The 23,523-nt window shown below is 41.9% G+C and overlaps 1 protein-coding gene across 1 annotated transcript in view; it reads right to left on the bottom strand.

The window, feature by feature from the left end:
* Window positions 1–200: 200 nt before the first annotated feature.
* Window positions 201–23,523, bottom strand: part of LOC124164799 (mothers against decapentaplegic homolog 7) — a 293,882-nt gene continuing 270,559 nt past the window's right edge. The window contains exons 4-5 of the mRNA XM_046542029.1: window positions 4,729–4,938; window positions 201–3,950 (exon numbers count right to left, since the gene is read on the bottom strand). Of these exons, the coding sequence (XP_046397985.1) occupies window positions 3,622–3,950; window positions 4,729–4,938 (539 nt within the window). The 3' untranslated portion in view covers window positions 201–3,621. The remainder of the gene's footprint in view (window positions 3,951–4,728; window positions 4,939–23,523) is intronic.

The raw sequence follows: 23,523 nt of genomic DNA, 5'->3' as shown, positions 1-23,523 counted from the left end.
AGTTGGTGAGAAAATGCAGAAGAATTTCAAATTGGGATACCTGGAGGTAGAACCTTGTTTTCTCCTCGCAGTAAGTAGCAACATTTTGTGCATTCAGGATCATTAGTTTTCAATTCAGCTAAAATACTATCAGAAATATCCTCAGCAATACTATCAGAGTAAATAAGGGTAAATGAGAGTTTAGAAATGACACACAAAAATATTTTCCTTGAGTTTTATTTCAATAGACTCCCTCTCAGCATTTGATACACACTTTACAACGTTGCAAAATTTTGAAGAAAATTCACAACAGATCAGCTACGCGCATCCATCAGTCATTCTCTATGTACAAGTATATACATTGGGCAAATATAATTCACCCTACCAAGTGTGTCTTTGATTGTCATCTGTAACCTTTAAGTAGATTTTCTGTACAGTTGAGTATGCAAAAATCAACAACTGGTATTCTCTTTTTGAAATTCACTTGAGATATTAATACCTCCAAATTTTTCACCGGTAATTTCAATGAACACCCATGAGGAAGAGTGTTTACATTAAAGCACTGTTTCCATCATATTTCATGACCTTGCGACTAAGAAAGGAAAAATGAGGATGCGTACTTTACAAAAGCCGAAACTTTTAAAGAGTTAAAACATTGCTGCAGAATACCAAAGGCACTGGGCACAAATGAAAAGACCAATGATATTATAAAAAAAACAAATACATCCAGCTAATTATAATTTTTTGACAACAGACACAGTAGAAAATATCATTTAGATTAAAGTCAGAAACATACTGCATACAGGAGGTAGACAGCAGGTTTTTTTTTTTTAATTCTGCACTGCCACTATCAACTTCAAAGCCAAGAAAAACATTCAGCACCTAAAGCTTCACTCTTGGGAAATGAGGAAAACCCCAATAGACAACAGCATCAAACATTATCCACAATTCCCTTTGGACGGCATAGTTATTACATTTTGGGTATGAATCCATTCTCATAATACAACAATTTGTCGAGGAGATTAAGTCCAATTGACCTCCCTTCTTGATATAATTTTTCTCAATTTTGATAAAAATAAGGCATTTTTACCACCCTCAATTTAGTATGAATCCATACAAGTTAGTGAGGTACCAACCAAAAACTAACAAATCAAATGAACTTCACATATTACAAGTTAAAGACATAAATACTGCAGTGTTCAGCAAGTTTACCTCTTAAGTACCCATTTAGAAAGAATATGGATAGTGGCAGGAATTCCACAACAATGCAATGGAATGTACTATTGCTGATATTTCTTGAATGGCTAATTCCAAATGCATTATTTCTGGTTAATTACACAGTGGTTTTACAAGAAGTATGAGTTATCTTTTACAAATATAGTTTTCTCGCAAAATATATCTAAATAGAAGTTGTGGTTGCAGCCACTAATTTCAAGAGAATAAGTATTCATACCCTGGCCCATTGTTAAAGTTCTTGGTTAACAAACCAACGTGCAGGCAGCTACTCAATTACATATGCAACCCTTTTTAAAGCTCTTGCACATTATGACATTTTTTAATTTTGTTATATTTCATTAACTTTTAACATGGCATGTCAAAGAATATTGTTAATGACTTTATTAATGAAATTTGATCATTTAGCCTAGCTGCAATATGAGTAAAAATTCCAATAATATAATTATCTCAAGTATTAAACATTTCCAGCATTCTGTATACCTCGTTGTGGCAATAATTTCACCGTGTGCGCCTTATGCAACATTAATGGCCAATTACATTGGTCCTCAATCCAAATTGAGTCCCGTTAATGATTTAAAGGCATGGCTTCTCCATCCCATATTGGTAAAGGAGAGCTTTATGTATACCTTTCATTTTAAAAGACACAGTATGAAGGAGACTGAAGGCTCAGCTTTTTTAACACATTATATTTACTCAAGGCACTGTATCTCACAGTAAAGTAACTTGATTGCTATGTCCTCACTATGTGACACCAAGCAGTCACACAAAGCATTGCTTCGATGTGATTGGATGAGAATTCTTCCCTGGCAATCAATCCAGCTTTAAAATTTTTCCACAAGAGAATGACTCAATCATTTTCCTGAATGAGAGCAGTGAACGAGACAATATCTCACCAAATGGCAACAATGACCTTAAAAAATTCCTGAGGTAGAACCAAACTGACTTGAGATTGCGATTCGGGGAAGGGATGGAAATAAGTTTGTAGTTATGCTCTATGGTAAACAAAATAAACCAGAGTATTACTTTTTCATAAGCAGTACTTAAAAACAGCAGCGATATAAAGGCTTTAGAATCATCTCATTATGGTCAGTGCAGTAGTTTCTCTTGCGTATAAAGTACTTTTCATGGAGGGGAGACATAACTGCTGTTCAGGGAAGTACATGTACGGCAAATGTGCTTTTAAAAATTTTGACAAAGAAAAAAAAACAGCAATACAGCAAATATGAACATGGATTGGACTGGTAACAGCAGTTATAATACATAATTAGAAACTAGCATTTTTTGGTTTATTTTGCTCAGCTTCCTTAGCAATAACTTTTCATAAAGTTATAAAATCTCAAAATTGCACTGACTTTTTTTAAATTATTCTAGGAAAGTGGTTCCTACAATGTACAATATTTATAATATGTATATATTTTTTATTATATATACTACCTATAAGCTTTTTTATATAAAATAACAAAGTGCTCTGCAACGAGTACCAACCCACTTTTTCACAATCACAGTGGGCCATCACTTACGGCTGGAGGGGTGGAAAAAAAAATTCAGTCAACTTTGTACCCTGTACATAGGGACTGCTTATTTTGTTTCCTTTTCTATACCAAATATTTACATATTTCGCTCCTTTGAACTCCTTTCTCCAGTCACTCCATTCATGTCCTTCTTCAGTACAAAAAAAAACTTTAGGCAGACTTGTTTCTATGTTCAGGCATAGCTGCAAAACGTGCAGCCCCACATTTTTTTCTTCCTTTCGGAACTCAGGAACACTCTCGTCCTCAGGACCATTTCTGGATGAGCACAACCCGATGAACTCACCTCACGAACCTAAGTTTCAAAAGAGTCATAATAAACTCCCTCTCTCTTGTGGTGGGCGAATCAATAAACCGATAGAGGAAAAAAAATGAGGCCTCCTCTCTCTCTCTCGCTTCCTAACCATTTGTACTTTTCACAGCGAAACAGGAAGGGACTTATGAGGCTCGAGTCTCCAAAACAAACACATTGGTGCACGTTTCACGCAGCTCACTCAAGTAAACCAGCTATGGTGCCTTCTCCCTCTCCCTGAACCAGCACACGGAAAAATGCCGACCACGTCTCACATGGCCGGGCGGTGGTTGAGAGGATTGGAACACCATCTCCCGACGAGAGAACCATCATTGTCACCATCAAACTACGTTCCCCTCTTCTTAAGTAAGGCCTCGAGAATCCATCTTCTCCTTCTCCAGCACATCCTGCAGGAACGACTGGGACAGGCACTGGTGGTCAGCGGCTTGGGCAGCCGAAGACGTTGTTGGGTTGGGCAGCAGTGGTGTCGCTGGGGAAGGGCGGAGTGGTGCCGGGGGCGGCTCAGAGGAGCACCAAGCGAGTCACGAGCCACCGGGCCCCACTACCCCTCCCCTTTGCTCTTCATCACCTACACGGCACCAGCAGCACCTCCAGCCAGCAGGGACACGAAGTGATCTCCTGACGGGTGTACTTGGAGCCCCACCCCTTGGCAAAACTGATCCTCACAGAGTTGGGGTCGACGGGACCGTCCCGCGGGTCCCACGCGGCACGGCTGTACGCTCCTGCCTTGCGCCGCTCCCCATCGAAGATCTTAAGGCAGTGTCCAGATGGCACACGGTAAACCAGTAACGTCCGCAAATCTGGGTCATCCAGAGTTGGTGAGTTGACGAAGATGGGACTCTCAGAACGATTGTATACCCACACACCATCAGGCTCCTGGCTCAGCGTTACACCTGCAGGGCGACAAAGAGATACTTCAGTGATGGACAAATTCATCATGAGATATATAACATGTAACATTTACAATCAAATCATCAATCAGTATAAAATGAATTCATGTTTTGGGGAGGCCTCTTTTAATCAAAATTCCTTTCTATTACTTCATTATAAAATGATGTAAATGTGCAAGAATGAAAGGCTAACTTTTGTTAATTTAAATGAATATTTTACATAATAATGGTTTTTCTTCATAGTGAATTACATATTTGTATCCCTGATTGATTACATACATGCATATAATTGTGGAGAAAGCACAGGGTGATATCTTTTGTAAATACAATTTATCCAAGCATTTAAACATAGATGAAGGCAGCAAGGATGAAGGTAGTGGAAAATCATTTGCCAGGATTGTCATTACAGCACCCAATACACTTAATAGTAGAGCACATTATGAAGCTTGGTTGAAGGCAAAGAAAAAGGTTCTTATTTTTGTCCCCTTAATATTTGACACATATTTGGTACATTAGAAAGGGCAATAAAGCTTATATTAATAAAATAAATATAATGAAATGTAAAAAAATAAAAATAAATACATAAAATAGATATGAAGTCATTAGGGTTTCATGCTTAATTTATCCACATACTCCAATTATTAATTCTTAATCATTCTTTAATTTATCCACATACCCATCCACTTAAATAAACGCATGTGTTCAAAAACATGGTACACTATTACTGACTAAACAAATCTTATTCAAGCCGCGAAGAATTTCAATCATTTCGATCACTTACCTAACCCAATCTTGGAGCGTGTGCGTCGGACAGGCTCTGCAGATGGCACGGGTTTGTGGTGGGCAGCGAGGGTGGCCAGGCAAAGCCCATCTCCTCGATGCCTCGAGGAGAATACGTTGACGGCGGGCAATTCCACTGAAAATTGACGCCCAACTCTGGTTCCCAGCTCCCAGTACGCCAACTTACACCACTCCCTCTCGCCTCCTTCACCTAAGAAAACAAGGAAGAAGAAAATAATCAGAAAGGTGAAACAATTACTAGGTAAGTACATCGCGAGAAGAGCATATACTGCATCAAAACTTAAAGCGACCATCTCAAATTGGTATTTTTAATTAGTAGATAAAAGCAAAAGTTTCTCTTAGAAGTAGCCAGAAGCAAAGAAGATGGATCGACAGTCATATAAAAACTATCTAAAATTCTTTTTAATCGATGCCATGATTGAATCACTGTCTGAGCTGTGATTGGTTGAATATTTCGCTCACTGGTTTAGGCCAGGGATCGGCAGCCAACGGCTCGCCAGCCGCATGCGAGAATGATTGTATTATTTTATTTTCAAAACTCAAAACAAAACGCAAACGGGATAAAAAATATGATTTAAGGAAAGATAAAGGATAAAGCGTCCCTATGATTAATACATAGCCAGTAGTTAAATTAAAGCAGTGTCCTAAAAAATCTGCGGCGCTGATTGCATAAATTTTGGCTATCACGCCTCAAAAGTTTGCCGACCACTGACTTCATATCACCTAAATTTTAGGTGATGCAAGGTCAAGTCGTTGTGAAGGTGGCATAAGGGAATGAGAGGGTCATCTTCGAGGGCCACCCAACTGTGTGGCGGCAACAATCGCGGCACAACATCGATCAGCCGGGCGACGCCCAACAAGTTTTGAGAGATTGGCCAGGGAGACTGCCTACCTCTCTTTCTGCGATCGCATGTGTATCCCGCAGTCCCTCGTCAACAAGTCAGCGCCGTGTCGTCGAGCGTGCATATAATTAATCTCCGGCCTCTAGCTCCGGACGTCGTTAGGAGCGGCGAGATCCTTCGCCAGGCAAAATTTTTTAGGACACCTGCCAGACATTATGCATTCGAGCATTGTGCACATTTCCCATGAAGAGCGAATTTCCGCGATTGCGGCAACTGATTGGACATAAAGCTCGAAACGGGAAGGCGAGATTATCATGGATTTATTCCCCGTTGGCAGACACGTAGGCTTTCGTGGTTTCAGCCTCCCGTCTAATTTTTTTCCCTTGTGGCGACTACACCTGTTAAGGATACCACTAACCCTGGAAAATCAATCCAAAACACTCCAATTATCGATCTAGTTACATTTCATAATTTATTCCAATAAGGAATGATGATTTAAATTTCAGCGTTATGCTAAATATGCATATCGCCGGTTTACTGAAATTATGGTTTTCCGATGCGTGCATCAGCATAGGAAAGCCGTATGCCTCTTTAGGACCCCCCGTATCAATGCCTGCCGGTAAGTCGAAGTCTACCTCCCTTAAGAGAGTATGGAGGTAAAGCAATACTCGAATGCAAAAGTACTATCAGTGTGAGAGTTAACATACCGGTGAGGTGGTTACACGTGGAAGCAAAAATTGAAGTTATGAATTTCAAAAACATCACGAGTTCACGCGACTGTCTTGAAAAAATCACTTTTTCTGCAAATCTTCAAAGCTACCAAAGCCATCAATTCGACTTTTCCCTACGAATAGATATGCGACTACTTGTAAAATCCATTCATAGTAAAAAATATCGTAGTAACAGCTCAGTCCGTAAATATTGACACATAACTGTTTATTCAAATATTCCTGCCAGGAGGACTTGAGCAATTTTGGAGATCTACAACTCAATCTCGCTATTTGGCACTTCCTTATTCTGACCATCACTGATTAATGATACCAATTCTGTCGCTAATTCCAAACACTCTTTTCTTTTACCACCTCTTTTCATCCAATCTCAAAATACTGCTCTTTCTCCCCATTAGTCCGTTTACCAAACATCCTTCCCTCTTTCGCGGTCCTAACGATGCACACTTCCCTCAACACACGGTTAAACCAAACCCTATTACTCCCAGATAAAAAATTGTCTCCCGTGTTATTATCATCAACAGGCACACTTGCAACCATTAATTTCTACATAATTAAACACACACTAACAGACAAGCCTCCCTCTTGGATACGTCCTGGTGCGCTGGTTCTAGCTTTGAAGCTCACTCAGCTGCCGCCTACGAACTATCTCCACCTCATCAATATTCCGTTCCATCTGTCGTTGGGGCCAAAAAGCTTTCCCATAGGACCGTGGCGCCACCTGGCCTTGTGCTTCCGTCGGCGCCTAGTCCCCCTCATTTACTTCCCATGCCGAAAGGGGAAGAAAGCATCGTCCCCGAGCTCACATTCTTCACGAAACCAAAGCGACATCCTTCTAGGCTGGTGAGTTAAGTCCCCTATACCCATTATTCTCGTGATATCCCCATCCTTCCCCCAACTACAAACACGAGTCCTCCAACCAAGACTCGACACTGGGATAAAGGCGTGGGAGAAAGAGCTAAGAATAGGAACGAAGTGATACGAAAAGCTTACATTTACAAAGAAGCAAGTGCACGGGGAGATCACAATAGTGAGTGCGGACTGACAACATTACATGGCAATTAGGTGATATCAGCCTGATAATGTACGTTACCATGTCATTGAATGGCAGATGTTGGCGATTCTGATTCATTCATGATTGGGATATCGCTCGTGCAGCAAGGACTTTCATTGGGGTGTCCAAATGTTATACCTGGGATTTGAATCCAGGACCTTAAGGTCATGATCTTAGCTTTGCCGCCACCATGGAGTGACAGAACACGACAATCGAGGAATGAAGTGATGCACCCTAAATATTTGAAAGAAGAATCAAACTGAAGACATTACATCCACAAGGATTACAAGAATAATTTCTGTCTAACGACCTGAAGAGACTAGTGTTCCAAAATTGGCAGGAAGAGAGTCATCCCAGCAATGTCGAAGAGACATTTATATTTGCTAATATTGGGATCCTAAAATATGCAGGCACACATCGATGCCACAAAATTTAAACCGGTTTATCAGCATTAATTTCCCGGCCATATTTGCGAGCGTGGCCGAGATATACAGGTCATGCGAATAAAGAAGATAAAAGAGTAGGGGCGAGAGAGAGAGAGAGAGGAAGATGTACGGGAGAGTGGGGGCAGACCATTCTTAGCAGTGGGATTGGAGGCGGAGGGAGTGATGTGGAGAGCGGGGAGGGGGAAGAGGTTTCCCGCCAACCCGGCGCCCCAGGCCGTGACGAGCCGGCCCAAAGAAGAAACCGAGCCAAGCTGAATGACGTCACGCGAGCGCGCGCGCTCCCGGCAATCGAACCACGACTTACGAGTTGCACTCCTTTCTACCTACAGGTATGAGGAATCTTTTTAACTCTCAGATTCAGGAGCTAAAAAATTTACGATGACAATAACTAGGTTACTAGTATGTCACAAATTAGGCAAGAATTAATTCTCATAAGCATTACCAGCAATTTAACCCATTTTTAAAGCCGCAACAAAGGTAGAAATACCACGGAGCGGCGACCTACCACGCTGGATACATGATTCACAATGAAATATCACATTTTCAGGGTACTTTTGTTTTGCTAAATCCTCTTCCCTCTTGCGTGTCTAAAACTTTGAATACATTGAATGATGCCCGCATTGCAATAAATGGAATTGCTTTGAAAAAAAAAATCAGTTTTCAACTACGAAAAAACGAACACAAAAGGCACGATTGCCTGTTCGAATATTGTGGTGTAGGAGAATATCAAATCATCAATTCGCAAAAAAAGAGATACCCACAAGTGACATGGTACGTAAAAACAGAGCGCGTTGGTGATTTCAAACTTGATCGCAAAGTTTGTGAACAGTGAATCGCTATAGAAGAAATTTAGTAATAAGTGAAACTCCTTCCGCCACACGCACAGGAGGATCAAGTAACGTAGCACATGTCCGACAAAGAGAGGACACCCCACCTCCTCATCCCTTTAGCACAAGCAGTGGCGCAGCGAGGGGGAGGGGAATAAACCCCCCCAGAGCTCAGATAATTTTTTATAAAAATATTTTAATGTGAAAAATTTTGTAACTAATATTAGGGGGACGGAATACTCACAAACAAAACATATCCAACTATTCACACAGCTGTAAAACTCACCATTTTGAACCGTTTATCTAAAAAAATCTGGGGGAGGACCCCCACACGAACGCTTACCTCGGCGGGTTTTCAATATGCCCTCCAGACCCGTCAGTATTAGTTAGTCAGTACCCGCCTAAACCCCCCCTACCCTTAATTCCTAGCTGCGCCCCTGAGCACAAGTACAATTGTACTCCAGCCTCTGTTCACTGAGCACCCACCGTTCGACCGATCGCAGCGAGTGAGGTCGAGCAATGATGACAGATGGACCCGAACGCTCATCTAGCATCAATCGCTGCTGCGTCAGCGGGCTCTCCTTCCGGCTACGAATGCTCGGGAAGCCCCTCGGGCAGTGACGTACCCATGGGGATAATGGGATTTTATCCCAAGGGATCACCGAGACGTTTGCTAAGGAATAAAACTCGAAAAAATACATCATTTACCGCGCATTGGGGTAAAAAAATGCAAAAGGTGAAATGAGGCCACACGTGCCCCGAAATTTGGAATACTACGTAGACTGCCAACGCTAGAAATTTGTCGTCAATGCGAACGCAATGTTTCATTAATTATATTCTAAATTTCGTTTTCACGATGAAAAATTTAAAGTCATCATTAAATTGCATCGAAAATTTTACACAATCCGCCTGAATTTCAGCAAAATTTTAGATTTAAGGAATCTGGCGGCAGCGATTTCGCCTACCAAATTTCGCCTCTGACAATGTGACTCTGATATACGACCACAACCTGCAGGACTAATCGCATCCAGAAAAAGTCATTTTTCAGCCCACCCTTCATATCCTTGTCCCTCTGGAGGCCAACCTCAGTATTTATAATTCATACGTCTCTCAGAAAAAAAATAAAAAAATACATATGCACGCTTGAAGAAGACTAGGGAGAAGTCGGTGGCGAAAAAAACTGTGAATCGAATCATATCGTATCTGACAGAAATAAAAATAACTGCATGAAGCCTAGAAATGCATCTCCGTGCTCTTCGCAGGATGGATGCAATTTACAGGCTTGACCTGAGACAAAAACTCTACGAGAGGGATTTCAATGACTGAAAATCATAATATGAAATGCTCTAAGTGGGATTAGAGCAATTGTAAGCGTACGATACCCCGTCTCCAATAATCATAACGAAGGAAATAGCCAAAACTCATTTTCCACCACGCTTGCGATAATGGAGTTGAGCAGGTGTGATTATCTTGATACTCAACAGGTGTTTCTACACCTGAAATTTAACTATTTTTTGCGATATCTCAACACTATCTCCACAAAAGGAAAAAGACGGGGAAGGTTTTACGGAAATTCTTGCATAATAGGATAATTGCAGCCCGATTGGTTCGAAGCAGTTGGTCTGAAGATCATTTTAATGGGAGCCAATTTTTGCGAAGAGAATCGAATTATTACGAGCAAATGTTCGAAAACCCTGCCGCAATGGAAATATTCTTCTATGGGGAAATTATTTTACACAAACAGGCAGTGAGATAGATAGAAAAAGGATTTGCACGATACACATAAAATTCGAATACGAAGAGTTTCAAAATGAAGCTACCGTCAATAGTGTCGAATCACACGCATTTATTGTATACACAACTATATTTACAGCAGAAAGATACATAACATACTGTCGAGGTAAAACAACAAAATTCCCAGAGCCTCTAAAAACAAAGACCTCGGGAAACACATGAAGTTATAAAATCAGGACGCACAGCATTAAAAAAAAAAATTTAAAAATCGTTATCACGTGATCTCCGAATAGCATTGTGGACTTGAAACGAGGGGAGGTATAATTCGTGGCACCATGGATGGAAGAGATCCATCTTTCCCTCGCAACCCGCCGTGTTTCCAATGACGTACTCGGGATTAATAAACAGATTAACCGCACGTCACGTCAACTACGCAAGGTCTCGAATTAGTTTGGACTTAACTTGATGTACTTAATTAAGATTACGTCGCTTGGGCTAATGCACATAAAAAGGTTCCTAATAACGAAAAAAGAGAGACAATTACAGTGCATATACAGGTGACATGCAGGAGACCATAGAAAACGTAACGGAAAATAAAGGGAAGTTCACGTTATAAAACTAATGCTATCAAGAAGGAATTCAATGAATTTTTTATTTACATCATCACTTCGCCGATAAGATCATTTTTAAGTTGCCTCGCCCCGCACTTGGGAATTTTTTTGATCCTATTCTCTACTTATCGAATGGAAAATATGAAATTAATGGTGGAGTTGTTGAAATGACACATTGCAATATTTCCACTTATAGATTTATTTTACACTACGCGTTTCGTCGTTACAACGACATTTTCAAGTGTGACAAAAGTCTTAAAGATTTTCCTTATATATCTTGGTGCTTGAAGGAAATCTTTAAGGAAAATCTTTAAGACTTTTGTCACACTGGAAAATGTCGTAACGACGAAACGCGTAGTGTAAAATAAATCTATAAGTGGAAATATTGCAATGTGTCATTTCAACAATATTACGAACTTCCACCACATCGTGCCTAACATCATACAAGATTAAAGGTGGAGGACGACAATTTCTGAAATAACATCGGATGAATAAAGTGACATATACATTTTATTGATTATTTATTATATATTTATTCATCCACTCAACATGCTTCACTGCACTGCAGCAGTTCCTCCGATGATGCAATGCAGAGAGCCATACAAACAATAAAAATAATTATTTCCTCACATGAATTGTAAATAATTTTTTCCCAGAGTAGAGAAAATATTGTTTTCGCATTTAATCACTCGTTCCCATGCGGTTGAAGTCCTGGTTTGCTCTTACGATATTTTCTTTCGAAAAGTAGAATCTCCGATGATGCCACAGGAACGCAAACGAAAGCAAAGCAATTCACGTCGAAAAGAATATCGCAAGGCAAACGGCCCCATGTATTACAACCGCCTTCCGAGGTCGAGGGGGAGGGGTATTAGGACCGAAAGTGAAGAACCAAACGGCGGAAGGGGAATGGACCGCGAAATCGCTTTAAATCAATTTCGAAAACTCAAACACAAATATTTATCAATACAAATCTCCCGTACCGGCCACGGAAACTCAAAACACGGCCGTTAATTAGAACGGAGTTCAAACAAGAAGGAAAAAGAATAGGGCATATCTGACGGGAATACTGAATGTAAAAAAGTGGGCAGTCAGGAACGCTGAGAATGAAGGAGACGGGGAAACCATCTATTCACAACTATATCGTTTGGACTAACGATTCTTATGTAACGGGTTTACAAAATAAATAAATTGCTTCCAAATAATCCTGACATAGATATGTGATAGAATTATGTACTGATTTTAACGTCGAAACTCCATTCTCAGGAATCGCTTAAACGGGGTAAAAACTTAGTTTCGACGAGGAAACTGGTAATTAACACAGGTAAATTTACTCGCCGACAATAACTACCCTTGCTAAAAAGGCAAACTCATAAATGGGGTGGAGCAAACGCAAGTTGCACAGCAGGGGTCTTTCAACCCTTCATCCCCCGCCTATCGTGACCCATTCGTGCAACAATGACCCATATCCCCCTCCCGTGAAGGAATTCAATCGACGGACGGGGGAAGAAATGGGCGAGGGGCAGACGCTAGCGATGGCGGAGAGATACCAGCATGTTTATCCGTCTGTGGGACAGAATGAATGCGATACACGGGAATCCACTCAGTTTCAATCATTCAAGCTTTGGATTCGGAGAGGTAGGTTTTATAGGTGAGGGTAGAGCTCAGCATGTCACTTGCGCGCGCAGTGCAGGTACCAAGAAGATTTCTACCGAGTTACAACGATCAAAATTTTCCAATGCCGGATTTCCATGTTTTAGGATTTTCGTTCTGGATTAGAACTCTAACATTTAGAGCAAGTATTTCGTCACACACGAAAAAAATAATCTGACGAATTGAAACAATTTTCAGAGAGTAAAAGGCATGAGAAAGTATTTGATTTGGTGAGCGAGGAGTGGAAGCTTTAGGTATGATACGGAGGAGACAGAGATTTTGAATTGAGCGAGTACTAAGCGGGGAGGGGATCCTAAAAACCATGTTAGAGGGGAGAATTTTATTTGACTTTGGAAATATAAGAAAGAAAATGGAATAATAGGATTACACCGTAAAATGAAAGATAAACGACTGCACTATGAACTGAATAGAAAAGTGGAACGTGGGATGGAGGGAGAACAGCCGCGGCGTGATTTGTAAAATACTCCGTGCAAGTTCAACCGATTCAGGCGTGATAAAGTAGAAGTACGACAAATTGAAATAAAATATTATTGCACTTTTCCACAATTATTTAATTTCTCACTTTCGGCTCACAGAAACATCATCTGGTACAAGACCTCCAAGAGCCATCATTAAATAATTGCGGAAAAGTGCAACTATCTTTTATTTTAACATGCATCGTGAAAACCTACCTAAACTGGTAGAATACTTTTAACGATAAGGGTTGCTCAGGGACTTAAAAATAGTCAAGAACCTGGGATATTTTCGTTCGCGCTAACTTGACCCACTGATACCATTGCTCCCGAGAAATGCCGGAATGAAATAACTACGTCGAAAAATCATCATTACCCTCCAACTCACCCAATGACCACAGTATAACCTCCTTCGCCCCACTTCACACTCAATGCCACTCCCTAATTCATATACAATCTATTTTTGATTCTTCCAGATATCGTTCCAGGCGAGGCCCCGCGGCGCCTCTCGAAATACTTTTCGCTCTACTGGTACGCGAAGTTTGATCGGTTGAGTATTTCTCTAGCGGGAGCATCCATCCCAGAAGGAGACAAATATAGACGTCCTTCCGGAGCGACGCTCAGCGCCATGAGGCGCCGGAGACGAAGATATTATTAAAGGTACTCCGTCCGCTGAGATAGGTTCTCACGGAAGCCAGGACACCGAGAGAGACGTTCAATATCTGCCGGCCTCGATTCACGAACAGCAGCCATCCTAAAACTCTGTTCCATGAGGATCCACGATAATGATCTTAGGGCTTCGAAAAGTTAATTGCATAATTATTTTAGAAAGGAAAATAAAGAGAAATATACACTAGGGAGACAGTTAATTTACATTTTTGAATCAAGATGTTACCGATGCATGTCGATCACACCGAAGTTTAACTCATAACTTGGTCGATGGATTGGTTGGAAAAAAACAGGCGGAAATGGCAAGGAAGCTTCCGCGCGCAATTTCTCCGAAAGGCAAGTGGGTAGGTAGAGGAAGACTTACGACGTAAGTGCACGACTCTCATTAATAATTCAAACGGTGCACCCGAGGGTCGTATACTCTAAATCTACATTAACGCAACTCGCTAACGTCTTACGTCCGAGAGATAGAGAGAGAGGGTTTGCAGAATGGCGACCCCTGGAAGGCGTGTAGGGCCGCGGGTGCATATTTGTACACGGAGAACCAATTTTCATGACGGGGGGTTACAGGGAGGAGACGAGGAAAGAGGGTATCGGAGGAGTAGGGGGTTTAAATCGATCCTTCACGTCTTGCACTTGTCGGGGAGGCCATTGTGAAACCGTCCCTCAATGTCTGAGTGAGTGCGACCCCATCCGATAAAACGGTCGGACATGCTTTATGTCTCCAAACACCCGCGTGTTTCGACATGTTCATGCGTCGTTTTGTAACCCCCCCCCCCGGAGAGGCGACAAGTTATTTTCTCGCCACTTACTTGCGGGGCGAGGTGGGGGAAGGATGAAACTATGTTGTGATCTACATGCATTCCGCGAACCTGAGGCGGCAGCGGCGTCAGAGGAATGAATTATTGTTCCCGGAGCGGGGTTAAAGGCTCTTGCGGGGTGAAAAAAGGCTACTGCGAGGGCATGAACATCTGAGGCAGTACCCATCGTGACAAATTATGCAATTTTGAGAGCTTAAGACCATATAAGGATCGTGCTGAATATGAATGTGAACTTGCCATTATTATCGAATACATTTAGCAATATGCGCGATATCTTCTAACAATACCTTCAATTTATAAACGAGCTACTAATTACTTTACGCCAAGCACCGCTACACGTTTGATCACGCGAGATCACTTCAAACGATGACGATTTCCCTGGTACCGAATGCTTTCCCCAGGGGAATAAGTAAACACCAACATTTCAAATCCACACCAGGAGGAAAATCCGGGTCACCTTAAAAAATACACTCAACATAGGTATTACGAGTTTGCTAGAGCATTTCTTCTCCTCCATAACCAGCATAAATTTCATCGATTAAGGATGGGAAATCATTTCATACCTACGACAAGCGTTCAAATTGGTCTCGCAACCTTGGAATTATACGTGATACTACAGTAAAAATGAATGCACTAAATTCAAAAATACCATGAACATGGAATGAATTTAACAATTAACATCAATTATGTGTGCGGGCGGCACGAAATTGCCATTTACGGACAGCGGTTTGCCCCTTCACTGCAGTTGATAGAAAGGATCATCCGATGAATACCACCTCAACAACAGACATTACACACGTATGACACATGGGTAGTGCGCAGCCGCAAAACACTAACAAATCGCGAGCTCGTCGCTCAAAACTCATTTTTTCGTAAAGAACATCCCCTCTTACGCACAAAAATATTGGGAAAGGAAACGCGCATTAAAGTGGAAGGGATGGAGGAAAAGGAGATTACGCCCTAATGCGACAGACAAGAGGGTCTAAGCGGAGAGGGTTAAAGAGACGACGTTCTTAAAGCTGACCCTCGAACCTCGAGTTCCTTTAAGGTGCTCTCGGGTGAATGGAACTTTCGGATTACCTCCGACACGGATTAGCCCCATCCCTTTGGAAAAAAGCCCACGAGACGACATACGCTTTCCCGACTAAGGGTCGCGACCCCCAACACAAGTGGCGAGAACCTTATTCGGGAGAAAAATAAATGGATTCGTGTAGTCGGGTTTGTAAAGCAAGAAACCTTCATAGATTTCATCGAACGCTTGGAAAAATACACATAAAACTACTCGCGCGATAATAGACAACAGCGCTCACCATTCCTCTCACCTATGGGAGCTAGTCCTGGCGCTAAAATAGAATCGTAATCAACAATGAAATATCTATCTTCCTATGAAACGCCTATCCTATTGTCAGCGAGTAGCTCACCATTTGTCATTCGAGAAATTACAACGTGAGATATGCTCGAAGAAAGGCTTCGATGATGCAATCAATCACACTTCAATCTTCATACTGCACGCGTGTTGTTATGCGCCAACTAGAATAGAAATATTCTGCATATCACCCTGCCAAATTAAAAATAGCAAATAATTTCAAATCCAAAATCTATTGCATTTCAAATTATTTTCTAACCCTTTATGATACTCGTGCGCCTCAAAATACGTCAACCAATCATCAAACGGCCTTCGACTTAATTTATTGAAATATACTCGTATATTAAGGATAAAACATATCAATATAATCAAGTGTGTATATCACACATATCCTGACAAAATCGGCCAGATTCAACTTCATCATCGAATTCTCAAGGGAAATACCTTAAATCTGATAAGGGCTCGTTATGATAAATACCCAGCTTCACTGCTGTCATTGGGTAGCACTGATGATATCTCGATTCGCTTTAACCACTCCCTAAAAATATATTTTGTATAAAAGAAAGGTAGTGCTCTCCTGGTGCCGTGGAAATTGCATCCGGAACAAGAAAACCGAATAATATATCGAACCTTAAAGAATGAATCAGATTGACAAAAGAAATACAAAAACACCTAGAGAGTATTAGGGGAATCTGTTCGGGGACGTGATGCGGGACACCGAGTTCGCGCGTGGGTGGCCCTCCAGAAGCAAGGGGAGCCCTACAGACAGGGGCGTTAATCGAGAGAGGAAATGGTGGTCTATGGTGAGGGAAATTGGAAAAGGGAGGGGGAGAGGGGACCCCCGGCCGTGACCCCCAGCGGAGGGACCGCGCTCCCCGCGGCGCCACTTCCGGGTGACGGGGACACGGAACTGCACCACGGACGAGGAAGGACACGTAAAGCTTCCCGATGACATTGTGTCCCCGCCACGGCGGCGGCGCTGAGGTTGGGTTGGGGGCGACAGCTGCCACCGGCGCTATACTCGGCGAACGCCGCCGGCGCATAAGGGAAACGCCAGGGCTATACGAGGAATAAAAGCGGATGGAAAAAACCGCAATCCGTTTCCTGGGAAGTCTTCTACGAGATGGCATTAACGGATCAGGGTGAATATGATTAGCTGATTGCCATTAAGAGGGATGACTCGGCGAACAGAGGCCTACAATTATGTCATGACACCATCTACAAGAATGGCGTGGCATTGATGCCGTATCTACAATTAAGGCATCCTAGGCATGGTAAATACAATTAAGACATATTTTTTTCCTCCTATAATGATAATATTACTCGTTATCATTGCGGCATCACCGACAATCATTCCATGGTATCATGCAATGAGGAGGATGATTCTCCTTCCATGATGGTAACTCGTAGACAAAGGTATTTCCGATTTCGGATAACGTTTCACCGCGAGCATAAAAAGAAAAAAAACAAGAGACAATGCTCTCATTCTCCGTTAATTCACGTCTCAACTCTATAACTTGCTGAGACTTTAAATTAATGGAGAAAACTTAAAAAAGAACGCCTATACAACAGGCGTAATTTATGTTGTTATTAAATATGTAAATATTAATATTTTTTACTTCTTCCTCAATGCATATCCGAAAGACTAATAATTGAAAGACCCCATACGCCACTCAAATAATATACGCAGTTTCAAGATAATTCAACGAATAAATCGACAGATATCCGATAGTTGAGTGGATGATATGTGAAATTCCTCTCAATGTTTATTCCTATGATATCACACACAACTGCTATTGAGGAAATAAAATACTTCCTCCATGACTGATCTTTCATAAATTTCTGCGAAGCAACCGTCCGTCTCGCTTCCAGGCAAAGGGAGGTGGGAAAAACAGCTCTGCGTATAAAAAAGTATCTTTATAAGACAAAGGAAAGAAAATAATTTCGAAATCGCTACTATTCCTAGAATACCAACCAGCTTGCATAATGCAACCTTAAACAATAATTTTATATCAAATGGTTTACTATCTAAGAGGAAAAAAACAAGTTATTACGTCGCCTTCAGAACTTGGAAACCCTTTCTTACTAAACACACAATTATGTAACATTGCGTCATCTTTTCTGGATAGCGCGAAACCAATAAAATTATAACCACACACGTTAGTCATAGTACAACAGAAAAATCGAACGGGGCAGGCAAATAAATAAAATTAAGAAATCTGTATCTTGGTAGTACCTCCTAAAAACTTACACCAAGAAACTTATCCACCAGAGTCAACTACGTTGTTTGCTCTGAATTTCTCATTGAGAAGTGATCGCCAATTTGGGCGAGTTTGATTTCATTTCCCTCCAATACATACCTAAGCATAAATACTGTGCACTTTATAATATTTCAAGTTAATTTTAAATTATAAAATATTTCCATTAATTTATCAATAATTACGACGACACAATTTCACTATGCGCCACTTAAATTCTGCTGTCGGTACACGCCCATTTCATTCGTTGACAATTTAACCCTTTTTCTTTGCACTTCCAATAATTTATTATCTCATAAGTAATTAAACTTCTACTAAAAGACTAACTATGATAAAAATTAATCCCGCTTCAAAGGGATAGGCACCCTCAGCCAGGGGCGCAGCTAGGAAATAAGGTTGGAGGGGGTTTAGGTGCAACTAATACCGGGGTGTGTGGGGGTATGGAATACCCACCAAGATAAGCGATAGGTGCGAGATTAATAAATTACGGAATTTTACGATAAATGGTTCAAAATGATGAGTTTTACGACTTTCTGAGGGATATTTTATTAATCCTTACACTATTCTATTAGTAATATCAATCCAATTAACTAAAATTTATTAAAATTTAAAAAAATTCTGAGCTCTGGGGGGGGGGGGGGTTTAACCCCCAAACCACCCCCTCGCTGTGCCACTGCCGTCAGCCATCGAGATGAGACTATCCATGCATGCATGAAAGCGAAGAGATGACACATCTATCATTGTTTTCGAGACACACCTGGGGGAGCCTCATTTCCCAGCAGCAAGTCTCCCGAGCACTAATGGCGAGGAGAGTTCCATCCCCTTTAGACTTCTCGAAAATCATTCGTCAAGACCACCCAGAGCGGAGGCCAGTGGCGCCCGGCGTTCGCGTGGGTCGACAACCCGAGTCGGATCTACCCGCACGCTCCTCGCCCTAGGGACGCGTAGGGCAGCAGAACGGCTGAGTGGCACCGCAATCAACGAAACCCGCACGGTCATCGGCACAATTTAATTCACTCAGCACATTTCTCCACTGGTCACCCGACTGACTCACGAGCGGGGATGCCTCTGGACCGAAAAAAAATATGATCACGGCTATACTGGACGCTAAGGAAAGCCACATTCATTCGCTTAAAATGCCCTCGAGGTAAATTTATGTTTTTAAAAATCCCATTCCAATGAAAATAGCACATCTGGGCCTTACACATCGGGGTTTATTTAACAAGATAACAATTACACGAACACGAACAACCAGGTCCTGGATGAGGGACAATCTACCAAGGCGGAACTCGAACCGAGGCGGGATAGATGAAAACTCAAGAAATACAAAAAAGCTTAAAACTAATTGAATTCGAACCTTAGGTCCATCAAGGTGGAAGAAGCGATGGTATAGAGTTTTGTTTAGCTTAATAGCTCAACTAACTCTCATTTAGTTTAACTCAGAAATATTATGTCATAGCAACAACATTTGGTGGTTAAATCCTTTAATTGAGAACCCTTCAGTCTCAAAATGGACCTCTACGAACACTGTTATCAGAATTTCTACTTTTCTAAATATAAGTTAACACAATGAAAAGTAAACAACTATCGAATTCCACATGAATTTATTAAAATCCGACCTAGGTTTCAATGTGCCAAGTCATGATCAGGTAAATTTGAATGGAAGATAAAGAACATATAGTCACACACACACTGATTTCAAGAGACGAATATGTAAATTAACATTTTAAATTATTTCATTAAAAGAAGAGAGGCAAAATGGAATGAAAAAAAGGCGTGAAGAGGGGAGGGGAGGCACACTCCATATTGATAAATACGTCGGAGAAGGTGGCCGGGTGGGGAGGAGGGAAGGGGGAGAGTGGGGGGTGGGGAGACGTCAAGTGCAGCGCCGTGCATGGGGAAGCAGGCGCGCGCGTATTTTTAGCGACCCCCGCCCCCGGTCACCCGCCTCCTCCTCCACGGCCGCCGTAAAAGCATTCCCCACGACGACCGACACCCACCCATCGAAGAAGAAGAAGAAGAAGCGGCGGCATGCACGCATCGGCCCCGCACCCCTCTCTCTCGCGCGCGTTTCCATTTTATCAACGCTCATGCTGGCAGCACCAGAAGACTTTTACTGCGCGTTCTTTCACTTCAATGGCACGGCAAAAGAGATACCCCCCTCGCACGCACTCCAAAAACCTCCCCTTCGTGTCTTCGAGACGAAGAAGAAGAGTAGCGGGGAGCTGTGAGCTCTCCTCTTCTTCCTTCTATAAGGCGAGTGGCGCCGTGTTGGCGGTGCTGCTGCGGGAGTGCTGTGGTGGGAGGGATGGCGCCGACACCGCGAGCACGAAAGCGACCGCACCCGCTGCTGGTCGCGGGAGCGCGGGCAGTCCATGGGCAGCGCATCAATAGGATCAATCCCCAATACATACACTACCAGGGCGGATCTAGAAAGGCCTAGGGGGTGCTATGTCCCCCCTTTGGGTATCCAATTTACACTACATAAATGGCAATTTTGTTCGGACCCCACTACTCCTGGGAGGTTACCCCCCAGGCCTCTCACCTAGCCCCCCTTGTCACTATCCTGAAACTGGCGCAATACTCTACCACTACTGGGTGCTACTCACCGAAGAAACAAATTCAATGTTGAATTGAAGATTTGTTGGCTACAAACTGAAAAATTTTGATGAGTAAAATTTTCCATCAATAATCAGGCATTCAAGGTGAAGAAGGTTATGCTCGGGAGACTTTATCTGCGGAACTAAATACCGACCACCTACGACAAATACCTAAATGACCTCAACTGTCTTTTCCCTCCCACAAAAACCAATTCATTTCAAAGAAGTCTATCACTCCGACTAATCCCCAACCTACAAACACTGAGGATCGGAAAATTTATTAGCCATAGAGGTACTAATACTGATGCAAATGAGACTTCATCCGGAAGGCCTATAACATTAATGAATGCTGAATTATTGGATACCTATGACTTAAGTCGCATAAAGACTATTATGTGGGCGAATTAAAAGGGAGGAGAAACAAGAAATTATTTTAAGCAGCATAGGTCGAGGGTATGTCTAAGTAGCGAATTAGCATATAATTATATTTAAGACAGAACTATATAATTATTATTTCACTAAGAGACATTAGAGGGCGAGAAGAAAATCACATATACACATAGCACCATCATATTTGTAATGTGCGTCCATAGCGTCAATACCATGATTTGATTATTATAACTAGAATAAATTTTTGCTTACTCAGAGGGATAGTAAATAAAAAATTGGGAAACTAGAAGAGGGAACGCTTTGATATTACGAAACCGAAAAGAACACACAGACACTAAAAAAATTAGAGCAAATAAATTATATTGGTTTCATAGAAAGTCAAAGCGTCCCATTACCACTCAGCGTAAAGATGTTATCACCCCCAAAATATCATTGAAAGGGAAGACTTATACAAGGAAGGGGAGGAGAGGACAATGTGTTTGCGGATGGAGTTGGGCGCGGGAATCACGCCACACACTCAAATAAAAGGCGAAAAACACCTCGAGAGACGATAGACGGAGAGGAGAGTGAGTCAATATTAACAATGGCGCACACGGATGCCATGGGAGGGGAGGGGGGAACGATGCAAGGGGATGAATACTCCCATGATGATTTGTTTTCGCTGCTGTAGTTCATTAGGAAGACAGTGGCACCCGAGGTAACAGGTCAGGAGGAAGGGACACGAAGGCGTGGTCCTTTAGAGGTTTTCTGTTGGCAGGAGGCTAAAACTAGGACTAAATGTCTAATTGCCAACCTGCCCTGACCTCGATCACGGGTTTAATTCTTTACCTCTACGATTGGAAAGACGATTATAGTGAAAATTACAGTGTTTTCAGACAAGGGTTTAGCTAAAACAAGCGTCAGCGCGAGTCTTTTTGCTACGTTAAAAAATGTGTTCAGACAACAAAAAGGCATGGAAGAACATAATTGATGACATAGCGCGAGTGGGAACATTTTTTGGAGGAAATTTGAAAATTTAAAAATCGCTCGCAAAATCAGCTCAGGTATTATACCTAATCCATCGTCAGTCGAACCTTTAGTAGAGCAATATCGCGGGAAAGGAGGATCTGACTGGGATACTGTATCTTGAAGACGTAGAATTCGGCCGTTTACGTCATCAACGTTCAGCTGCCATATTTTATTACCATATTTTACTGCAAATTAACTATTTTCGAGACATTCCTCGACTCTACTACTCGCCCATAGCTCCATAAGATAATGCCAAACATGTATTACCGCTACAAAGAGGAGACATAGATACTTACGCTAGACGCACAGTTTTGAATAGATTATGACGTATAGACTGTGCCAGACGTACGCTAGCAACCATAAAAACTTAAGAAATCCGAACATACGGTAATCTTTTGCGGGCATCCTCACCACTCGCATCGAGTAGTTTGAAAGTTCCCAACATGAGAAAGCCGGTAGTGGGAACAAGGCATGATACAAGCGCGACAACACCTCGCTGTGCCAATGACTGTCGGGGGCGGGGAGAGTGCAGTGGGTGGCACTACTGCCCCCTTCCTCCCCACCTCACCCCCTCTCTCACACTCCACCTCTGACGAGGAAAGAATCCGGGATGAAGTTAATTATAGCAGCGGTTACACCGTGGAATCCAAGCGCCGGCCGCATGGAAAAAAATGTATCGACGAGGCATGAGACAATGGGGATATGACTCCTCGTCAGTATGGAGTGGAAGCATCCACTGACTGCAGCCGACTGACTGGCTGGCTCGCGGAAACATTGGGAAATCCTCCCCATCAGAACGGCACAGCCTCGGAATTTCCGATTGGAACGGATCGGAATAAAAAATATTCCACCTCGAAACTTACTCCTCACACGATGACCTAATAAGTGGGTCAACTAATTTCGAATCGCCATTTCTTCGGAAACGGCGACTTCGTTGGGGATAACATGATGAACACTTTATCGAGCAGCACTCAAAAGGGGTAAGTATTTATCTCAAATCCAGTTTTGATATTAACAATAAGCTTGAAAATGCTAGAGAAGACAGTACAAAAAAGATGTCTAAATTTTTATTTGTATACGTCCTAGGTACAATGAATTTGTAATAATCGTGGTTGCTTTCCTCTAGAATTGATACATGAAGTCTGATATTATTCCACACAATCAAACACGAGAAAAAAAACGGAAATGTTTTCTAAAATCACTCAATCACTGTTTTATAATGTTTTAATAATGAAACATATAGACAAACTACTAAAATTAATCGCGAACCGCGTCAGGGCAAATACTTTAAAAGCGAG

The sequence above is a fragment of the Ischnura elegans genome, chromosome 1 (genome assembly GCF_921293095.1).
Source record: "Ischnura elegans chromosome 1, ioIscEleg1.1, whole genome shotgun sequence".
NCBI classification, from domain to species: domain Eukaryota; kingdom Metazoa; phylum Arthropoda; class Insecta; order Odonata; family Coenagrionidae; genus Ischnura; species Ischnura elegans.
The sequence above is the reverse complement of the archived record's forward strand: the minus strand, read 5'-3'. Positions and strand labels throughout refer to the sequence as shown.